The sequence below is a fragment of the Marmota marmota genome, unplaced genomic scaffold, assembly GCF_001458135.2.
Source record: "Marmota marmota marmota unplaced genomic scaffold, marMar, whole genome shotgun sequence".
Lineage (NCBI taxonomy): Eukaryota > Metazoa > Chordata > Mammalia > Rodentia > Sciuridae > Marmota > Marmota marmota.
Genome location: NW_025999941.1, coordinates 6,184,581 through 6,209,003, shown reverse-complemented (window position 1 = coordinate 6,209,003; position 24,423 = coordinate 6,184,581). Strand labels below are relative to the sequence as shown.

Genomic DNA, 24,423 nt, shown 5'->3' with positions numbered 1-24,423 from the left:
AAAAAATTAACATTAAACAGATACATGAGGTGGGAGGGAAAGGGAGAGAAAAGGGAAATTGCATGGTAATGGAGGGAGACCCGCATGGTTATACAAAATTACATATAAGAGGTTGTGAGGGGAATGGGAAAATAAACAAGGAGAGAAATGAATTACAGTAGATGGGGTAGAGAGAGAAGATGGGAGGGAAGGGGAGGGGAGATAGTAGAGGATAGGAAAGGTAGCAGAATACAACAGTTACTAATAGGGCATTATGTAAAAATGTGGATGTGTAACCGATGTGATTCTGCAATCTGTATTTGGGGTAAAATTGGGAGTTCAAAACCCACTTGAATCAAATGTATGAAATATGATATGTCAAGAGCTTTGTAATGTTTTGAACAACCAATAAAAAAAAAATAAAAAAAAATTTAAAAAAATTAATTTTAAATTTTTTATTTGTTAATACTTTGATTTATTTTACATTATGTTTGCCCCCTTTCTTTTCTATTACTGTTGATGTTGTGGTTGTTGCTTGGTTTTTCCTTTTTTTGGTACCGGGGATTGAACTCAAGGGTACTTAACCACTGAGCCACATCCACAGTCCCTTTTTTTTTTTTTGGAAACAGGGTTTCATTAAGTTACTTAGGGCCTTGCAAACTTGCTGAGGCTGGCCTTGAACTAGCAATCCTCCTGCCCTAGCCCTTTGAGCCACTGAAATTATAGGTGTGTGCCACCATGTCCAGCTACTTTATCCATTTTTTTGGTTTAATATTTTGTTGTTGTCTGTTTTCTTCTTTCTACGCCATGCCTGGGATAGGGTTTTGCCAATAGGGGTTGTAATATTACTGAGTTCTACTCTCAGCCCAGCTCAGAAAAATTTCATCTTACTCCAGCCAGAACCTAGTCCCAGTTGGACCCTGGTGCATAATTCACCTTAAAGAATAGAGAAATAAAAACCCCTAAGGTGTCATAAGGCAATATGGCACCTCTTAAAGTTCATAACTCTCTAGTAACCAATTCCAAAGATGCTCAAGTGGATGAAATGCCATACATAAAAATTCATAAGAATCAATTTTTTTAAAAGCTCAGTGAATTCCAAGAGGATACAAATAAGACAATGCAGGAGATAAAGGAGCAATTTTTTAAAAACAGTCAAACAGAAATCTTGGAAATAAAGTTTAGATTAAAAACTTAGTAGAAACCATCACCAATAGACTAGATCAAGAGGAAGAGAGTTATCACATCTCAAAGATAATTTCTCTAGGAATTATCATATTCAGACAGCAAAAAAAAAAAAAGGAAAAAAATAAGAAAGAATGAATAAAACAGAAAAGATCTCTGTGACACCTATTTGGAATAGACAAGAGAAGGCTACATGCTGAAGGTATAGAAAACCTATTCAGCACCAGCCATGATGGCACTTGTCTATAATCCCAGCTACTTGAGAACCTCAGGCAGGAAGATCCCAAGGTCAAGACCAGTCTGGACAACCTAGTGAGATCCTGTCTCAAAGTAAAAGGTACTGGGTACACAGTTAAGTGATAGAGTATTCATCTAACACACACTAGGCCCTTGGTTCAATCTACTACCCTCTGTGGGAAGCCATTCTCACACGTGATTGGGCACCTCCCTGATTGGGTGTGACGTGTTCTGGCCAAACTGTGTCGGAGCTAATCCCCACCCTCTCCAGGTGCGAGAGCCTGTCTATGTGGGGGTGTGACTGACCATTGACCCTGAGACCAATCACTGACCCGGACCATGGAATGCTGCCCCCCTCGACCTTCATTGGATGGAATTTTCCCCTGAATTTCTTGTTCCCCAATAAAAGGCCACTCCCTGGCGTGCTCGCTCTCTCTCTCTCTCTCTCCTGCTAGTTCTGAGTAAGCCTTGCTGCCCCACCAGGTGGTTCGAGGTGAGAGCCAGAGGGGAGAATCATCTCGGACCTGGTCATAGAAAAAGGTAATTGAGTCTGTGTGTTTATTTCGAACTCACTAGTTAACTTCTATGCTACGAACCTCTTGAATGAAACCAGCGTGCTGGTCATGCGGTGGAACCCTCCCCCCAAAAAAGACAAAGATAAATAGGAAAACTTATTTAGTGACATTACAGCAAAAACTTTCCAAATGTAGGGAAAGACATGGACATTCAGAGGAATTTAGAACCCCAAATAGACACAACCAGAAAAGAATCTTTCAATGATGTATTATAAATTCCCAACAGTATAGAATAAAGAAAGAAGATTAACAGTTGCAAGAGGCTGGGTGTGGTGGTACATGCCTGTATTCCAAGTGACTCAGGAGGCTGATGAAAGAGAATCACAAATTTGAGGCCAGCCTCAGGCAACTTAGCAAGATCCTGTATCAAAAGAAAAAATAAAAGAGCCAGGGTTTTATGCTCAGTGGTAGTGTGCTCCTAGGCTCAATCTCCAGTATAACCAAACAAAAACAAATTGCAAGAGAGGAGCACCAGGTCACAACTAAAGGTAAACCCATCAGAGTAACAGAAGATTTCTCAGAAGAAACTCTAAAGCCCAGGAGAACACGGAAAGATTATTTCAAGTCCTGAAAGAAAATCACTGCCAGTCTAGGGTACAATACTCAACAAAGTTTTCCTTCAGAATCTAGGAGAAATAAAGACCTGCTATGATAAGCATAAACTAAGGAAATTAATGGCCAGTATTAACAAGCATCACAGAAGATACTTACTGATTTGATTAAACAACAATATGATGTCTGCAAGAAAATCACATCACTGTCGAAGACATACAGATGGAAGAGATGAAAAAATGTTATTCTGAGCAAATGGAATCCATAAGCAAACAGGAGTAGCTATACTTGCAACATACAAGAGAGACTTTGAGCCCAAATCAGAAGAGACAAAGAAGGTCATTACATAATGATAAAGGTAACAAATCATCAAGAAGATATGATTGTAAATATAATGAACTGAATAAAATAGTACCCAATTTTATAAAATAAACATTATTGGACATAAAGGGAGAGATAAAGTCCAATACAATAATAGTGGGTGGCTTCAATATCCTATTCTCACAAACAGATAGAGCATATGGACAAAAAATCAACAATGAAAGATGAGAGTTAAACAGATCAAACAGACTTAACAGACGCACACAGAATATTCCATCCAGGGGCTGAGGCTGAGGCTCAGCGGTAGCGCACTTGTCTGGCATGCGTAAGGCACTGAGTTAGATTCTCAAATAAACAAAATAAAATGAATAAATAAAGGTCTACCAATAACTTAAAAATATCTATATAAAAAAGAGAATATTCCATCCAACAGCTGGAGGACACATATTCTTTTCATCAGCACATGGATCTTTTCCAAAACAAATATCAGGCCATAAAGTAAGTCTTAATAAATTCAAAATATGAAATAATCTTATCAAATTATAATAGAATGAAACTAGAAATTAACAGCAAGAGAAAACTACAGAAATTATACAATCCATGGAGACTGAAAATTACACTCTTGAACAAACAGTAGGTGCTGAAGAAATTGTAAGGGGATTAAAATATTCATAGACTCGAATGAAAAGAAACACAACATACTGGAATCTATGGGTTACAGTGAAAGCCATACTAAGAGGAAAGTTTATAGCTATGATTGCCTAAATAACCTAATGATATATCTTAAGGTCTTAGAAAAATAAGAACAAACTAAACCCAAAATCAATAGAGGAAAAAATAATAAATATCAAGGTAGAAATAAATGAAATATACACTAATATTAAAGACTATATAATATAAAGGATCAATGCAACAGTTGGTTCTTTAAAAAGACAAAATTGACAAACCCTCCACTAACTAATCAAAAAGAGAAAACACAAATAAACAAAATTGAAAATGAAAAAGGGGATATTACAAAAGATACCACCAAAATTCATAGCATCATTAGCGAACTGGAAAATCTAGAAGAAATGGATTTCTTAACACATATGACTTAACAAATTTGAACCAAGAGGATATAAAAAACATAAAGATATCGTTAACAAGCAGTAAAATTGAGGCAGTAATAAAAAGTCTCTCAACAAAGAAAAGTCAAGGACTGGAGAGATTCACTGCTGAATTTTACCAGACATTTAAAGAAGAACTAATACCAATGTACCTCAATCTATTTTATTTAAAAAACAACAACAACAAATATAGACCAACATTCTTGATAAACACAGACGCAAAAATTCTCAATAGATATTTGCAAACTGAATTCCAAAGTACATTTAAAAAGTTCATACAAAATGGACATGGTGATGCACATCTGTAATCCCAGTGGCTCAGGAAGCTGAGGCAGGAGGATCATGAACTCAAGGCCAGCCTCAGCAACTTAGCAAGGCCTTAAGCAACTTAGTGAGACTCTGTCTCAAAATAAAGTACAAAATAAGAGTTGGTGATGTGGCTCAAAGGTTAAGCATCCCTGGGTTCAATCCCTGGTACCAAAAAAATATTAAGTTGGTTTCATTTCAAAGATGCAAGGATGGCTCAACATATGCAAATCAATGAATGTAATAAAAGCCATGTGCAGTGACACACACCTGTAATCTTAGCTACTCAGAAGCCTCAAGCAGAAGGATGACAAATTCCTGGCCAGCCTGAGCAATTTAGTGAGACTCTGTCTCAAAATAAGAAAGGTTGAGGATGTAGAGAATCCCTGGATAAAATGCTCATTACTGCAATAAATAAGTAAATTAGATAAACATAATATACCACATAAATAGAATCAAGGATAAAAACTACATGATCAACTCAATAAATTCAGAAAAAGCCTCTGATAAAATCCTGTATCACTGCATGATAAAAGCCTTGAATAAATTTAGGTGTAGAAAGATTATACTACAAATTAATGAAGGTTATATACAACAATCTCACAGCCAACATCATAATGAAAGGAGAAAGAGAATGCATTTCCTCTAAAATCAAGGATGAGACAAAGGTATCCACTCTCAGCACTCTTGCTCAATATAGTACGTGAAATTGTAGCCAGAATAATTAGGTAAGAGAAAAAAAAAAGGATACAAATAGTAAAAGTAGAAGCCAAATTATCCCTGAATGCAGATGATGATTCCACACTTACAAAACCCTAAAGACTCTATCAAAAGACTCTGAAATTTTAAAAACAATTTGAGTGAAGTAGCACAAGACAAAATCAACATACAAAAATCAGTAGTTTTTTCATACACCAATAATAAACTAGCTGACAAAGAATTGGGAAAATAATCCATTCACAACAATATCAAAAGAAAAATAAACACAAAAATTCCCTAGAAATAAATCCAAACAAGGAGGTGAAAGATCTTTACAATGAAAAATTACAAAACCCTGAAGAAGGAAACTGAAGAAGATGCTAATAGAGCGGGGGGGGGGGGGAACCTCCCCAGGGATTGGGAGAAATAATACTGTCAAAATGATCATACTAGGGGCTGGGGTTATGGCTCAGTGATAGAGCACTCGCCTCACACGTGCAAGGCCCTGGGTTTGATCCTCAGCACCACATAAAAAATAAATAAATAAATAAATAAAGTTACTAAAAAAATACTTTAAAAAATGATCATATTACTGAAAGTGATATATAGATTCAATGCAATCCCCATCAAAATATCAATGCCATTCTTCACAGAACTAGGGAAAAAAAAAAAAAAAAAAACCCTAACCTAAGATTCATACGGAAGGATTAAAGACCCTGAATAGCCAAAGCCATCCTAAGCAAAAAGAGCAATACTGGAAGCATCATAATACCCAATTTCAAAATATACTACAGATCCCCAGTAACAAAAACAGCATGGTATTGGCATAAAAATATACACAGACCAAGAAATAAACCCATATATCTACAGCCAACTGATTCTTAACAAGGGTACTAAAAGCATACACTTGAGAAAAGACAGCCTCTTCAACAAATGGTGCAGGGAAAACTACCACATGCAGAGGACTGAAACTTGATCCCTATTTTTCACCCCTTGAGTTTAAAAAAAATCAACTCAAGATGGATCAAAGATCTATAACTTTGAAACTAGTACAGGAAGATATAGGGAAATACTTTTAAGATAGGCACAGGCAATGATTTCCTGAACAGAACTTCAGTAGTTCAGGAAATAAAAGCAAGATTGACAAATGGAATTAGATTAAATTAAAAAGCTTGTGCACAACAAGGAAACAATCAACAAAGTAAAGAAACAATTTACAGAATGGGAGAAAATTTTTTCCAGCTGTGTACCACACAGAGGATTAATATCTAGAATACCTAAGAACTTAAACTGTCTCGGGCTGGGGATGTGGCTCAAGCAGTAGCCCGCTCGCCTGGCATGCGTGCAGCCCGTGTTCGATCCTCAGCACCACATACAAACAAAGATGTTGTGTCCGCAGAGAACTAAAAAATAAATATTAAAAAAATTCTCTCTCTCTCTCTCTCTTTAAAAAAAAAAACAAAAACTTAAAACAGTCTCAACAATAAAATTACAAGTAATCCAATCAAAAGAGCAAAAGTTCTTAGCAATTTCTCAAAAGAAGTACAAATGGCATATGTATATGAAAATATATACATATATTTCATATAAATGAAAAATTTTCAACATCTTTAAACATCAAGGAAATGCAAATCAAAATTACACTCAGAATCAATCTAACCCCAATCAGAAAGGCTACAACCAATAATAATAATAAAAATAATAATGACAACAATAATAACAATGATGATAACAAATGCTGATGAGGATATGGAGAAATAAGACAATGTGTGAAGGTAAATTAGTACAGTCACTATGGAAAACAGTATGGAGTTTCCTCAAAAATAAAAAAAATCTAAAAATAGAATTACCATATGATGCAGCCATTATCACTCTTGGATACTTATCCAAAAGCAATGAGGTCAACCTTCAAAAGAGGTATCTGCATACTCATATTTATTGCAGCAGTATTCACAATAGCTGGGATACCCAATCAGTCTAGACGCCCATCAACAGATGAAAGAATAAAGAAAATAAGGCATATATACACAATGAACAATTATTCAACCACAACGAATGAAACTATGTCATCTGCAGGAAGATGACTGGAACTGGAATACATCACATTAAGTGAAATAAGTCAGACACAGAAAGACAATTATTGCACATTTACTCTCATATGTCCAATAGAAAAGGAAAAAAAAAAAAAAAAAAAGATGACCCAAAAGTAGAAGAATGACTATTAAAGAAGGGAAAAATGGCTGTGGAGAGAATGGAGAGAGAAATAGAAAAGAGAAAATAGATGGGAAGGTGAACATGATCAAAGCATGACATACACATGTATGGGAATGTCACAGTGAAACCCATTAATTTGTATAATTAATAAGCATTAATAATTATAATTTAAAAAAATTTTCCCCAAAAAAAGAACCCACATATTTTATTGGGAACTTAACATTCTTCCCCAAAGGCTTTTATTTAGGATGCCTTAAAGAAAGCTCCAACAATATACAAAGTAACCAAGGAATGAAAACAAAAGGGAAGAAATAAACCTGCTTAGCCACATTACACACTAAGAATAGAATACCAAGTTTATACTTTACCTGCAGGCTTAAGGTCTCCTATTCGAATAATGTGTGGCCAATGCTGGAGTGTTTTAGCAAAAAAAGGGTTGGTTACTCCTAATATGACTGAGGGCCTATATAAAAATAAAATAAAACAAAATTTAAAAAGGTAAGAAAAATATGAATGTTAAACCAATGAAAAAAAAATTATAATTTCCTTTGAGTGAACAATATATAGATATCTTTTCCTTTACTTAATTTATTAATATCAACTACATGCCAGGCAACATATTTAGTACTTTAAATATAGATTAAAAGCACACAGAAAGAATACATACCTAAATATCATGCCCAAAATCATGACACTGAAGGTAGAATAAAATGCACAATAATCACAAAGAACAACCTATGGTCTGCCAGGGTATTAAAGGACAGCCTCACCAAAGAGATGACATTTACACAAAGACATGAAAGATGAATAGTTTTCTGTCAAGTGAATAAAGGAAGTTAAAGGTAATGCAGGAGAACAAACAGTATGTGCCATGTGATGAGGTGAGATGGTAGTCTATTCATAGATCTACACACAGTTCAGCATTTTTGGAACACAAAGTGAAAAGGATGAGTAGACAAAAATGAGAGTAGATGGATGAGTACCAAATTTATATCTAAGAAATTTAGATATTATCTTATATTCAGACAAGCTATTAGGGAACCAAGTGGAGACAAGTCACATGAATGAAAAAGAGATGCCCTACAAAGAAGGGAGGGTAATAGGGGGAAAGCAACAGTGGATATGAGAAAGACTAGAGACAATAAGACTGGGAAGAGAGTAATGGAAAGAAGATAATAAATGTTAGGAAAAATATTATAGAATGCTGATTAATAGAATTTGGTTAAAATTTGACAGAGGGCATGTTAAAGAGGAGAAATTTATGACAATTTCAGATTCTGATAACTAAATGCCATTAAGACATGCAGGTGGCAATGTGCTTAAACAACAACACAACCTAGATACATAAGTCTGAACCTCAGAGAGAGATCTGGGGCAGGAAGATATATGTTTCAGTCAATAATATAGGGTTTTGTTTTTTTGCTTTTAGTACTGAGATTGAACTGGAGGGGCACATGACCACTGAGCCACATCCCCAGCCCTCTTTATTTTTTGAGATGGGGTCCTGGCTCAGGACCTCACTAAATTGCTTAGGCTGGCTTTGAACTTGCAATCCTCCTTCTCTGAGTTGCTGGGATTATAGGTATGCACTACCTTGACTGGTGGTACAGGATCTTTTAGCTTTCTTTCTATTTTCTTTTTCCATTACTGGAGTTTGAACCCAGAGCCTTGAGCACACTAGGCAAGCACTCCACCAATGAGCTACATTCCCAGTCCCTCATATAGGGTTTTATCAGAGGTCATGGATACCAGCAAAACTATACAGAAAAAATTGTCAGACTGAAATCAGGACCAGAACACGACAGTGGAGAACATCAATACTTAAAAGGTTAATAGAGAAAAAGTCTGTAAAGCAGACTGAAATGTACCACCAGACAGCCAGAAGAGAGTGGGATCAAGGATTAAAATAATTTCAAGAAAGAAAAGGTGGGGCAAATAGGGCAATAATACACCCTCTGGATCAGGCAGTAAGAAATGTCTTGGTGAATAAGGCAAGAATAAATTCAGTGGATGCAGAGCAGTTGACCTGCAATTCACTGAGAAGCAATCAGAAAATCAAGAAGTGTAGACATCAAATGGAGATTTTTGTTATTCTAGAAACTTAGCTATGAAAAGAAAATAAGCAATAGAACAGGAACTAAAAGAAAAAGGAAAAATTATTTTTTCCTTGCTACAGATTGGAAAAGATTTTTCATAATGACAGCAGAAACAAAAGTACAGTCTAATGACAATACAGATTCCATTAATAAATAAAATTGCCCAAATAAAATAAGTTAGTAACACTTGAAATATAAAATTATTACCAGCAGCTCCTCAAACCTTCCTTTATAAAATCAATCTGCCTATAATTAAAATTTTAAATTAAAAATTTATTACCAAAAATAATTCTACATAATTTTGGTTATAAAGTTAATACCTGATGAATAAAAGTTATTCTGTTTACTCACGGAGCTTGAGTACGGGTAGTATATTCTTTGAATTCACTGTCATGGATAGTGAAATAAGGTCGGAAATCACTGAAATACTTTAGTGGAGAAATACAGCTGTGGAACAAGAAGAACATGTAAAACAAAGGACAAAAATTAAAGGTCCTATGCCATAACTATGAAGCATTTGTATAAACAGTATATACCCACTGGGATAACTTATTTATTTTGATAAAACTAATAAACTCATTTCAAGGAACTAAAAAGACAAATGGAAATGTGCAACATGGAATGGCATAATGAAAGAACACTGGGTTTAATGCCGCAAATAGGGTGAAATTCTGGCTCTCCTATTCACCAGCTATGTGCCTTTGATTAAATCCTTACCATTTGCACACTAACAGTTTTCAAGGGCTAACTTCAGGTATGTGAATGAATGTGCTTGTTGCTCATAACAACAAAGACACAGTTCTAGCCCTCATGGAACTTGAATGAGTATTCTCATCCATAAAATGGTGCTACAATAAAAACTACCTTCTGACATAATTGCTGTGTGGATGTTAAGTAATGATGTATTGGGAAACATACCACAGATGGGAAAGTGCTGAAAATATCACCATCAGGAAGCAAATATACTCACTTAACAAGAGCCAGTACAGTCTCTGATGACTCTGATGGTGATGGTGCCATGACCACAATGGGCTCTCCCAAAAGCACCAGCTCCCAAAGCATCTGACTATGAAGGAAAACTGGGCAGAAACACCTGGAAGGTATTTACACAGAAGAAATATTTTGTTATTTATCCAATCCTGCTTTTTAAATCCCTGTATAATCATTCTAAAAACTTCACATTGATCTAAATTCTTCCTGGTATTTGTATCTTGATCTGATATACTAATTTAGAACATGGCAATGTATAATCAAAAGCTTTATTTATTTATTTATCAGTGCTGGAATTAAACCCAGGGCCTTGAGCATACACTATACCACTGAGCTTCTACCTTAACTCCTTTACTTTTCTTAAAAGAGACATGGTTTCACTGGCCTCAAACTTGTAATCATTCTGCATTAGCCTACCAAGCAGCTGGGACTACATGCATACACCACATACTAGCTTCTAAGTTTCTTTTATACACACAAAAGTATATATCAATTTGACACGTGCCAATTTTTATAAGATTAAATGCAATACATTATTGAAAAATGAAATAGCAAACAACAAAAGCATGTAATTAAACTGTTTTACCATATGATGATTCTATTTTATTAATATTAATAATTTAAATTTCTGTTCTAAATACTTTGAAGGAAATTTTGAAAACTAATTTTCTAAGGGGGGCATTTATTGGATGTGCTTAATTTACAAACCAGTGCTGGTCTCAGTGGTACAGCATGTGCTTATTAACATGCCTGAGGCCCTGATTCAATCCCCATCACCACAAAAATATGAAAAAGACAAAAGCCAATGCTTTTTTCATTTATTATTTATGATCCAATGCAATAGTAGGAAGGGGAAAGATCAGAATAAAAAGTTTCGTTTGTAACTGTGATACAATAAGAAATTTCATTTGTATCTGAAGATAGTGAGATAATTCACTATCTTAAGATCAATAAAAAAGCCAGTACATATCTGTGTGTGTATGTGTGTGTGTGTACAATTTTTTTTTTTAAATTTTCTTGTACTAGAGATTGAGCCCAGGGGTGTGTCATCACTGAATTACATCCCCAGTACTTTCTACTTTTTGAGACATGTCTCGCTAAGTTGCTGAAGCTGATCTCAAATTTGTGATCTTTCTGTCTCAGTCTCCCAAGTCACTGGGATTGCAGGTGTTTGCCACTGCACCTGGCTCAATCTTTTGATGTTAAAAATAATAGGGGGCTATTCTATCAGAGATAAATACAAACATGAGAAGGGAAAAAAACTAGAGTAAACACTGTCATATTGTGTTGTAACTGAGGGTATCAATATGACTTAATGGTTATCAATATATATGGGTACAGAAACATATATATATATTAAAAAAATACAGATTATGTGTCTATATGTGCATATATTCCCTCTCCTCCAGACACACCCTAGATTTACCCACTAAAAAGGTCTAAAAGCAATGATATCCCATACCTATTGTCTACTCTGCAAATGGGTAGAAAACCAAAATCTCTTCATTCTTACCATACAAGGGGATATGGGAGGGAAAATCCATAAAGCTATGCCTAGGAACCAACAGTCAAGTATCGTCATGTAAATACCCCTGACCCTAACTCTAAGAGATTCTAAGCCAAGAGAATGACAGTTTCTTTCAACTATTTTAGAAAACTGCTCTTCAATTCCAATCTCAACTTAAAAACTTAATGAAAGGACTGTTTCTGTGGTCAATAGAGAGAGATGAAACCAAACACATGGTCCTTGGGATAAACAGTAGCCTAACAAGTCTTGGACAAATGAAAGGAGGCACACAGGCCCCTAAATTCAACTGATTTCTGCCACTCAACCTCATAAGCCTTTCCAGATTAGGTGTCTGTTCTTTGCTCTCAAACTCAGTCCTGGGGACTGGGGTTGTGGCTCAGCGGTAGAGTGCTCGTTTAGCACGTGCAAGGCCCTGGGTTCGATCCTCAGCACCACATAAAAATAACAAATAAAGCAAAGGTGTTGTATCCAACTACAACTAAAAAATAAATATTAAAAAAACCCTCAATCCTGTTGTAACAATATTGCTTCAATATAATTGGTATATATTCAAGTTCTCATTCAGACTAATAAATATAAAATTAAGTTCTACACACACAAAATAGAGTGCTATTATAGACAAAGTATTAATCCAATCATCAGATATTAAATGCTTGACATAGTACTATCACTGTCTAAGATTATTTTTCAAAGTTTAGTTTTCTCATCTCTTGAAAGGTATTAAAAACAACAACAACAACAACAACAAACTGGGTTGGGAATATATCTCAGTGGTAGAATACTTGCCTAGCATGTACAAGGCCCTGAACTCAATCTCTAGTACTGCCAAAGCAGCAGCAGCAGCAACAACAACAACAGCAAACATCCTAGTTTGAAAACATTAACAAGTAACATATTCAGAAAAGACACACACTAATCAAAGGTGTTAGTGATGGAGGTAACTCTTATAGCACAGATATCGGTAATAAACAAAAGGGCTTCACACTTATTTCTGAAGTTCAAAAAAATAATTTCTGTTAACTGAATTCTATGTTAATTTATGCAAATTTCTCAAATCATTTATTAATGAGTCATATATCAAAACTATCAGTAGCATGCCTGTAACCAGCTACTTGGCAGTCTGAGATAGGTTGATCACAAGTTCAAGGCCAGCCTGGGCAACTTAGTGAGACCCTTCTCAAATTTTAAAAAAAGGCTGGGTGTGTGGCTCAGTGGTAGAGTACCCCTTGTTTCAACCTCCAAAACTGCAATAAAACAAAAAAAAAGTAGAAATAGTATACATCCCTCTGAATATATTTCCTATGATATCCATGTATTCATTTTGGGGACACTCCTTTTTAAATTTTTTTTAGTTATAGATGGACACAATATATTTATTTTACTTATTTGTTTTTATGCTACGGATTGAACCTCATGCTAAGGATTGAACCCAGTGCCTAACGCATTCTAGGCAAGCACTCTACCACTAAGCCACAACCTCAGCCCCCTCTTTTCATTCTAAGAACGCTCTAACATATAATTTTTTAAGAAAAGTAATTTTGTTTTGAAGTCACATTTATAACCTATATACAGTAAGACTTACCCTTACCAAAGATAAAGAATTGTTCCATCATTCAAAAAATTTCCTAATTCCTCTTTTTTAAAAAAATATTTATTTTTTAGTTGTAGTTGGACACAATACCTTTATTTCACTTATTTATTTTTATGTGGTGCTGAGGATCGAACCCAGGGTCTCACACATGTGAGGCAAGCAGTCTACTGCTGAGCCACAACCCCAGCCCCTATTTTATTTATTTTCATATGGCGCTGAGGATTCAACCCAGGGCCTCACATGTGCTAGGCAAACACTCTAACGCTGAGCCAAAATCCCAGCCCCCTCATTCCTCTTATAGTCAATTTTCCTTCCCCAGCCCCAGCAGAACACTGATCTGATTTCTATCCCTAGAGTTTTGCCATTACCAGAATATTATATGAAATCATCCACTGAGTAGCTTTCAGAAGTATGGCTCCTTTCACTCTACATGTTTTTGAGAGTCACCGATGTTGTTGTATGAATCAATGGCTCATTTTCTTTTTCTGCTAAGTAGTATTCTATGGGCATGCATGTATTATGCTTTGTTATCCATTTACCAATTGATGGGGATTGAGGTTGTTTCCAATATCTGGATGTTATGAATAAAGCCACTACATGCCATTACATAGTATAAACATTTGCAAACAAATCTTTTTTTTTTTTTTTTTTGAGGGACTAGGAATTGAACTGATTTGAATTGAATTGATAGGCACTCTATCACTGAGCTATATCCCCAACACTTTTTATTTTTTACTTTGAGAAAGGGTCACTTAATTGCCCAGACTGACCTTAAATTTGCAATCCTACTGCCTTAGCTTGGATTATAGGTGTATGCTATCACACCTAGTACATACAATTCATTGTGTGGACATATGTTTTCATTTTTATTGAACAAATACCTAGAAATATAAGCATACAAAATAAATCAAGCATATAAAACAAATAAACTTAACTTTTTCTTTCTTTTTTTTTTTTTTTATCTGGTGGTACTGGGGATTTAAACCCAAAGTTGCTGGGGCTGCGGTGTAACTTAGTGGTAGAGTGCTTGCTTAACATGTGTGAGGCACTGGGTTTGATCCTCAGCATCACATAAAGATAAATAAATAAAAGTATTGTGTCCATGTACAACTAGAAAAATTTTTTTAAATCCAGGGGTGCTGGGGCTGCGGTGTAACTTAGTGGTAGAGTGCTTGCTTAACATGTGTGAGGCACTGGGTTTGATCCTCAGCATCACATAAAGATAAATAAATAAAAGTATTGTGTCCATGTACAACTAGAAAAATTTTTTTAAATCCAGGGGTGTTGGGGGCTGAGGTTGTGGCTCAGTGGTAGAGTGCTTGCCTAGCACATGCAAGGCCCTGGGTTCGATCCTCAGCACCACATAAAAATAAATAAATAAAGGTATTGTGCTCAACTACAACTAAAAAATAAATTTTTTTTTAATATTTATTTATTTATTTTTTAGTTCTTGGTGGACACAACATCTCTGTTTGCATGTGGTGCTGAGGATCGAACCCGGGCCCCACGCATGCCAGGCGAACGCGCTACCGCTTGAGCCACATCCCCAGCCCCTAAAAAATAAATATTAAAAAAAAAAATCCAGGGGTGCACTCTACTGCTGAATTACACCTGCAGTGCATTCCTTTTTTTTATTTTTATTTTGAGACAGAGTGTCACTAAATTGCCCAGGCTAACCTCCAATTTGTGATCCTCCTGCCTCAGCCTCCTGAGCTGCTGGGATTACAGGCATGTACCACCACATCCAGCAACAATTCAACCTTTGAGGCAGTATTCTATAAAGTTTAAAGTCATCCAAAAAATATAGAGGGGGGGAGGGGAACTCCCCCTCAAAAACAAAAAACCCTACTCTATGTCTCTCACAACTTTTTTGACATATAGTAATCGCTCATTGATAGTAGTGGTTTCTCAAGCTGGGCTATACATCAGAACTTCGTGCAGAGCTAGAACTGGGTACCAATCTAAAGACTCTTTATTTGGATGCTCTGGGTAAAGGCACAAACATTAGTATTTTTTCTTTTTCCTTCCTTTTTTTTTCATATCATGCTAATTTGTGACTACATTTTATTATTTAGGGTCTAATATCCAAAACTGTTTAGATTTACAGAAAAACTGAGAAAATAGTATACAGAATTCACATACTGCACACATTCAATTTCTCATGTTAATACACTAGTATACTTTATTATAATAGTGTGTTTTATTTATTATTATATGTATTTTATTATTTAAAATATACTAGTGAAAAAAAAATAAAATATACTAGTGTATTTTATTATTAATTGCCACAATTAACAAGCCAATACTGAATCATTAATAATAACAGAAATATATACTTTATTCAGATTTCCTTAGGTTTTAATCTGATGTCTATTTATACTCTAGTTTTTATGCCCCCATAGGCTTCTTTTGGCTATGGCAGTTTAGATTTTCCTTGTTTTTGATCATGAGAGTTTTAAGGGGTGCATATTAGGTAAATTATGGAATGTTTCCCAGTTGGTATTTGTCTGATGTTTCTCTTATTGTTAGACTGAAGTATAGATTTTAGGAAAAAAATCAAAGAGATAATATGCCAATGTTATCACATCCTATGAAGAGAGTACAATAAGATTATTTTCTCTTTTCCCCCATTTCCACATTGAAAATTTTGTGAGGAAGTCTCTATATACAGAATGAGTAGAGATTTACTCCTTGAGAATAGAGAACATACATAATTAATCTAAATGATTTATGCAAGGAACACTTATTTAATAATATACTATATCATTATAAATTAATGTATATTTATCTTGTACATTGGTTTTAGTTTAATCATACTTTATTTTTGTCATTGGGTACTCTTTCAGTTTGCTCCTAATGACGTAAACTCATGAGTGCGGAGGTAGTGAGTCTATTTTTGTTATAATTTTATTTTTATTTATTCATTTAAAAAATTTTTTTTCTGGTCGTATACAAAGTATATTCACACCATTCGTGTCTTCATACATGTACTTAGGATAATGATGTCCATCTTATTCCACCCTCTTTCTGACCCCCATGCCTCCTTCCCTTCCCCTTCCGCCCCTATGCCCTATCTAGAGTTCTTCTAATCCTCCCATACTCCCTCTCCCAACCTCTCTATGAATTTTTCTTCCTTCTTAAATGCCAGAGTATCTATTTTTGTTTTTTTGCTTTGTTTTTATTTTATTTTATTTTATTTTGGTGTGGGGGATTGAACTCAAGGGCACTCAACTACTGAGCCACATCCCTAGCCCTATTTTGCATTTTATTTAGAGACAGGGTCTCACTCAGTTACTAAGCGCACCTCTTTGCTGAGGCTGGCTTTGAACTCCCAATCCTCTTGACTCAGCCACCCAAGACGCAAGGATTACAGGCATGCACCATCAGTATCTCTGTTTTTTAAACTTTGCATTTTGAAATTTCCAAACATACAAAAATGAAGACAAAAGTGTAAAATCCCCACATACATAACAAGTAGATTTAACAATTAGTATTTGCTGTTTTTACATCATTTATTTTTTCTTACTAAAGCATTTTAAAATAAAGCACAAACATCATGACATTTTACCCCAAAATTCTTCAAAATGCATCTCTAAAAAAAGTGTATTTTCTAACATCATTCCAAAACCATTCATACAAACCGCCCCCCCCCCTTTAAAAAAAAGCAATTTGCTTTTACCATGTAATAGCCAGCCCGTATCCAAATTTCTCTGTCAAAGCTTATAAAGATGCAGGCAGCCAGGGATGAACCATTAACCATTAATTGATTTTATTTATTTATTTAGGTACTGGGGATTGAATCTGAGGTACTTTACCACTGAGTTCTTTCGTTTTTATTTTGAGACAGGGTCCCACTAAGTTGCTTAGGGCCTTTATAAGTTGTTGACACTGGCCTCAAACTTGTCATCCTCCTGCCTCAGCCTACCAAGTCACTGGGATTACAGATATGTGCTACCACAACCAAAGAACACTAATTTTGTTTTCTTTTTTTAAACCGGCAAACACCGATTTTTATCATGTAAAACATTATGAGTGTTTTCTTCTGGTTTTTTACATATCCTACATAAGAACATTCTTTTTCTCAACAAACAATATCACAAAGCAAGAGAAAAAAGGCATTTTTAAAAAGTTTTTTTTTTTTTTACCTGAAAAGATCCACTTCATGAACAGTAGGTAAAATAACAGATATGTGTGAGTCTACCTAAGAGGTAAAAGACAAAAACAATAGAAAAGATGTCACTAAAAGATGCAGAAATTGATTTTTAAAGTATGCTTATCTCATGATCAATAAGCCTGGCTTCCCTGTCTACCTTTTGAAAATTCTATTCTGCTAGAAGCAACCAGAGAGAAAATGGGTCTTACCAATTTCCCATAGTATGGCAGAAGACAGAAAACACAGATACTATGAATAAAGAATTAGTTCAATAATCAGATGTAAGATTAGTTCACAAATATATGAAATACTATCATTAATATTAGTTGACATATGTAACAGAAAAATATCAGCTTTTTTACTGCTCTCAATTTTTACTCAATTCAAAGAACAAAGGGAATGCTAGCTAACACACCAGTTAAAACATTTCAAATGAAAAATTCAACCCCACCCATGAACAGATGTTGCTTTTGGAAAATTGGAGTGGAATCATAACTAGGGAATCTTTTGTCTATGTGTATGTATGTGTGTGTGTGCACTACTGAGGATTAAACCCAGGAGCACGCCTTTTTAAAAGTTTTTATTTTGAGATACAGTCTCCCTAAGTTGCTGAGGGTGGCCTTGACTTGCCAAACTCCTGCCTCAGTCTTCTGATTCACTGGGATTACAGGCAAGTACCACTGTGCCTGGCACCACAGAATCCCTTTGACTGAGTCTTTTAAAATCAGATATCTACTGATCACTCTTCTAAAATAACTGCTTTTGCCAGAATTAAGCCTTTTTGGAAAAAAAAAATTCACATTCCCCTTGTCCTCACAATTAAAGTTCTGGGTTCTCCAGAGTCTCCTGGAGAAATACCAAGGGGGAAAAAAAAGCCCAAGAAATATTAGAAAGTTTATTATGAATTAAGTTAAAAATTATTCAATATACTGGGCATGAGGAGGCTGAGATAGGAGGATCGTGAGTTCAAAACCAGCCTCAGCAAAAGCGAGGCACTAAGCAACTCAGTGAGACCCTGTCTCTAAATAAAATTTAAAAAATAGGGCTGGGGATATGGCTAAGTGGTCAAGTGCCCCTGGGTTCAATCCCCAATATAAAAAAAAAAAAAAAAAAAAATTCAATGGAATATTTTAGTGACATTCAAAAATATATAATGAACAAACTGCATTTGCTCATTTAAAACTTCTGTGATCATTTCACCATAGTAGCACACTACCTGCTGAGTTAACTGTACTATTTGAGTTGTCCCAGGCTTGTCATAACATGTGGGAATCCGTACCTTAAAGAGAAAGAAATTATCTTTGGCTATGAAAAACAAGAATGAGAAGTACCCTATCTTGATACTTAAAGGTGTATTCGGCAATGTCTAAAAAGCTATAAATATTAAGTATTCATATCAGATTTTAAAACTAAGGTCATATTAATTGTAGCTACAGTAGAAAGAAATTGAACCAAGGACTCCATAACCACATGCACAGAGAAATCACTAACCCACTGAGAAGCACAACTGTTGAAAAACAGAAAAAGGACATCAATCTCATACTGCTTCCTGTTTATCATACAAATCTTTGGTTCATTAATATACACCCACCCAAACACACCCTCTTAATCTTGCCAAATTTTTGAGTAAATCCCACAGGAAACTATCAGTATTATTTTTCATGATTTCCCATGGAAAAAAAGAATACACATTTAAAAAAAAAAAAGCACATCTAAGAAGAGAACATTGTCAAAAGTAAGTCCAACTTGATAGTGAGTTGCAAAGCCTGAGAGTAAAATGCTAATTAATTTTTTTTAAAAAATCATCTTAACAGAGAATACTTAGGGATAGACATGTTTGGTCAACACTACATGTTAAGAAGATCATTTAGGACTGAGAACTAATAGGTTTCCAAATTTCTCTTAAATATTCAATTCAAAAAATGAACTGTTTCTGCTTACCACTGGAGGCATTAGTGGAAACATGGAGTTGTAAACTTCTAGGAAGCAACATTTATGTTTACATATATTACACAGGAATGATACTCCTGTGAAAACTCCACAGGATGCAATGGGACTGGAGCTGCAGAGTTGTGTGACTGATGATTCTGTCAAGCAGGATAAACTCTAGTTTCTTTGTAATGCCTCACAACAAACAAGTAAAAACAATGACACTACAAAATATTATGAGGAAGTTAGTAAGTAAAACCCATGTGTTAACTTCCTACCAAGTTCTTTAAAAAGGAGACAAATGAGCTAAAAGCTATTACCTTCATCACTACCCCCATAATGGGCAGATGTAATGTTTTCCCTGGCACTGGAGCAGGCCATCGATCAACATCATTACAAGCTGGAAAATATTTTCAAACAAAATGTTTTCTTGGTGTTAAGTAGAAATATTAAAATGGGGTGTTAAAAATTAGAACTCTACTTTCTATAAAGCAGGAAAAATATACTGGGAAGAATGGAAGAGAAATAAAAGTATAAGTGATGAAAATATCTTAACATTTCACTTAGAAACATGTTCCAGGATATAAACTGATTATTTATATATATGTATGTATGTATGTATGTATACAGATATATAGATATACAGATATAGATAGATAGCTTTTATTGTTGTTGTTGTTGTTATTATTGTTGTTGTTTAGCATTAGGACTTGAAACCAGGGGCACTTTACCACTGAGTTATATCCCCATCCCTTTTTATTTTTTATTCTGAGACAGGGTCTCACTAAATTGCTTAGGGCCTCACTAAATTGTTGAGGCTGGCCTTGAATTTGTAATCCTCCTGCCTCAGCCTCCTGAGTTGCTGGGATTACAGGCACCACTGGGCCTGGTTAATAATTTTTTGAAAGCAACAAATTAACTTAAAGGAAGTTCTCCTGTTCATTTATTTCTTTATGGTATTGGGGATTGCTTTACCACTGAGCTATATCCCAGGCCCCCTTCCCCATTTTTTTAGACAGGATCTAGCTAAATTACTGAAGCTAGGCCCAAACTGGCAATTCTGCTTCAGTCTCTAGAGCTGCTAGGATTACAGATGTTTGCCACCGCACCTGACTCCTGTTCACTCATTACTATTAAAGTTGGCTACAAATACACACCACACTCCAACTGTATCAAGTTACTAAGGATTCTGTTCAATGATAATGAGAACTGTCAACTCAAAATTCATTTATTATTATCCTAATAAATAGACATTGTCTATGTTGTTAGAGGAAATAACAACAGATACCATTTTTGGTGTTTGTGGGGGAAAAAGTGCCAAATAATTTTGTTTCTCTCTCCCACCATATAACCCTTAAATTCTTCTGATTTTTTCAGAAGGTCAACTTCATTTCTATCATATATTTTCAGTGGTCTTTTAGACTCCTTCATAAAGGTACATAACTCTTGCAATGATTAGCTTACCTGCTTCCAAATAAGGTTCATTCTTTTCAAAATACTCTGGTGCTATCTGTTTGAGCACGGTGTGAAAAAAATGAATATAAGGTAGTTTGCTGATCAAAACCAAAGACTGGAGGGGAAAAAGAAACAATGTTTCTTTTAAATGTCTAATGATTATAATTTAAATTTGCCATTCATGTCTCACAAGAACAATTACTAACAAATTGAATTCATCAAAAAATATGAATTTTGAAATAAAAAGGCTTTTATAGCAGATAGTTTAAAGGAAATACAAAAATATAGCTACGGAATGCATAAAGTTTAAGCTTACTATCACACTTGAAAAGCATAAAGAAATAACTCAGATGTTCCTGTACTTTAAGAACAATTTACAATAAACAGATTAAGGTCATGGATAATTTCCAAAGTCTAGCTACTGTTGTCCATAGCATAAGGACATTAGGAATTAGCCATATGAAATCATCCTATTAAGGAAAGAACAAACTGTGATGCTTTCCCCAGAGACCTATGACTACTGTGTTCTATAGTTCAATTGTCATAGCTATCTAATTAGAAATTGTGACCCTCTACTTAGATCACTTCAGATTTGGATTATGCTGATTTTTTTTTTTTTAATGAAGTTTTCCTAGAAAAACACTCTAGCTTTCTATACAGCATCCAATGGTGGTAAGGGCAAATTTTGGTTACAAATGGAAAAGGTGTGTCCTGCTAGCTGGGATTAAATAAAAAAATTGAATTGTTTTTTTCTTTTTTTAAGGAACAAAAAGACTAAGTTTACAAGAAACAACAGTAGCTAAGAAGTTGCTAAAATTTACTTATTGGCTCTTAAAAAAAAAAAAAGATACACAAGCTTTTATTAGTTGTAACAATATTATAATCTGTTTATTCTTTCTCTTATTCTAAAATATCAAAATCAAGCAGACTCCTCCATATTAACAAACATTATCAGGAGCCTAACACAGAGATAGCAAAAATTCAACAGCTGTTCAAAATCTAGGTACAGGTATCTATAATCTAAAAAGTATAAAGTCCAGTATGTTTAAAGATAAAATACCAAAAATTGAAAATTATTAAGCATAATCATTTCTATTTTACTAATCACAGTATAAAAATATTTGTACTGGTGTATATGAAAATTACCTTCTGAAAGTAGCCTCTTTTAAGTGTTTTATCTCGAACTTGCCGAAAGTATACATATCCATAAAAATAAGCAGGATCTTTCTAAGAAAGAATTGAGCAAAAAATAAATAGCCATCTTTTAACATTAACATCAGCTTCCTTTATAAACCCAAATAGAGATGTTAGGTATATACACAAAGGGCTATTAGTGCTTATCTAACAACACAATTCATGATAGCAAATTACCAGATAAAAACCTTCTAACCTGTCCAAATTACAAAACAATCTGTAACTTAGCTTACGTTCTTCATTCCCATCAATATTAGTTAAACTGAAGATATTTAAAAATCTATATTTTCCCCAAAGCTATAGTAAGTTTTATTTTTTAATTCTGATTAAAATTTTGAGTTTATCAAGACTAAGGGACCAGTCTTTTTCCAAACATGAGATGCCCTGATATAAAATCTTGAAAGAGAAAATAAAAGGAGTTAATGCAATCTGAACCTTACATAGCCAGATATATGTTAATCCAGTAATAAAGAATCATTAGAATGTTATAACACATGATCTGAAAGGTGATTACATTCCAAAACCTTTAGTGCTTTTATATCCTAATGGAATATTTTGACTCAGTTCCTTATTTGACTGTTATTTCTTAAAAAAAAAAAAAAAAAATTCATTGACCACCTACTTTAAACAATGTATTGTGTTAGAAAAGAAAAAGATACATAAGACACAGTTCCTTTAGGAGAATACAATTTAGGATTGATAAGAAAAGTAAAAAAATTATTATTATATAATAGGAGGAGGGTTACCATGCAAAGCACAAAGTATTACAGGAAGGGCAAGAGAGAAGGATATGATTTTTTAACTGGACATTGAAGAATGGATTAAACAAAAACAAACACATTCTAGGTTTAGAGGGCCAGGAGTATGAGCAAAAAATAGAGACCAAAAACCACAAGCTATCTCAGGAAAAAGTACATAGTTCGGTTTTGCTAAAATATGGCACATGTATAGAAGGGAGATGAGGACGAAAACCGAAAAGGTAAAGGGTTTTATTTTATTTTATTTTTAAATCTTTATTTTTTAGTTGAAAGTGGACACACAATATCTATTTCATTTTTATGTGGTGCTGAGGATCGAACCCAGTACCTCACCCATGCTAAGCAAGCACTCTACCACTGAGCCACAACCCCAGCCCCAAGGGTTTTATTTTATTTTTTAAAAATATTTATTTTTTAAGTGTAGCTGTACACAATATCTTTATTTATTTATTTTTATGTGGTGCTTAGGATAGAACCCAGGGCCTCGCATGTACTAGACAATCGCTCTACCGCTGAGCCACAATCCCAGTCCAGGGTTTTATTTTTAATGGTCCAAAAAGAAAGGCCCCCCCCCCCCGCAAAAAAAAAGTACTATTATTAGCTCTTTCTTTTCATTCAGCAATTGGTAGTCATTTTAGATTCTATTTTTATAATATATATGTATACTTCAGCTGGCAACAGCATGTAAGATGTAGTGTGTTAGAAAAAACAGCCACATCAATGTTTAGAGCAGCACAATTCACAATAGCTAAACTGTGGAGCCAACCTAGATGTCCTTCAGTGGATGAAGGGATTAAAAAATGTGGCATTGGGCTGAGGATGTGGCTCAAGCAGTAATACGCTCGCCTGGCACGTGCAGGGCGCTGGGTTCAATCCTCAGCACCACATAAAAATAAAATAAAGATGTTGTGTCCACCGAAAATTAAAAAATAAATATTAAAAAATTCTCTCTCGGAGAGAGAAGATGGCGGCGAGGGGAGTGCATTACCCCCGTGTGCTGCTTCACTGTGTGGGAGTATGACAAGTCAGGACGGCTAAAGGATATCTTGTTAGGAATTTCCAGCAATAGTGGGGTGCTCCGGAACCTGGAGGAAGGATTTCCATCGCACGAGGATCGGCTACGGGGACTCAAACGCGAGAGGTTTGTCGCACGGAGGGTAACTGCTTATTCAGCAAATCGCCCCGCGCGGCGAAAGTCTGCAGTGTGCGCTGGGATAGAGACGCAGGGTTACAGCGCTGCAGTTTCTGCCAGCCGCGCAAGCACCGTACTCAGGGCTGAATTCTGGGTTCCAGACGGGGGAAGGAAGCGGTCCTTCTCGGTTGTACACACCGGTCAGTCCACAGAGGAGGCCAGCAGCCACCATCTTGGTAAACTGACGTCACCATACCTGTTTTCGACTGACGGCAGCTCATTCAGCCATAGATCAGGTAATTCCAGGCTACAATTCGCCTGTGGCTTGCAAACAGATTGCTAGGGTTCTGCGCCTGGGTGCTTCTAAGAACCTGAGCCTATCGGAGCGAACGCCGAGCGCGGGGCGCCCGAGTTCCGGCTCCC

At 35.2% G+C, this 24,423-nt stretch overlaps 1 protein-coding gene across 1 annotated transcript in view; it reads right to left on the bottom strand.

Moving 5' to 3' along the window:
• Window positions 1-24,423, bottom strand: part of Dennd6a (DENN domain containing 6A) — a 71,257-nt gene that overhangs the window by 17,516 nt on the left and 29,318 nt on the right. The window contains exons 5-12 of the mRNA XM_015494520.2: window positions 22,063-22,143; window positions 20,926-21,031; window positions 19,782-19,861; window positions 18,749-18,811; window positions 17,525-17,580; window positions 10,241-10,363; window positions 9,622-9,717; window positions 7,543-7,637 (exon numbers count right to left, since the gene is read on the bottom strand). Coding sequence (XP_015350006.1) covers window positions 7,543-7,637; window positions 9,622-9,717; window positions 10,241-10,363; window positions 17,525-17,580; window positions 18,749-18,811; window positions 19,782-19,861; window positions 20,926-21,031; window positions 22,063-22,143 — 700 coding nt within the window. The remainder of the gene's footprint in view (window positions 1-7,542; window positions 7,638-9,621; window positions 9,718-10,240; window positions 10,364-17,524; window positions 17,581-18,748; window positions 18,812-19,781; window positions 19,862-20,925; window positions 21,032-22,062; window positions 22,144-24,423) is intronic.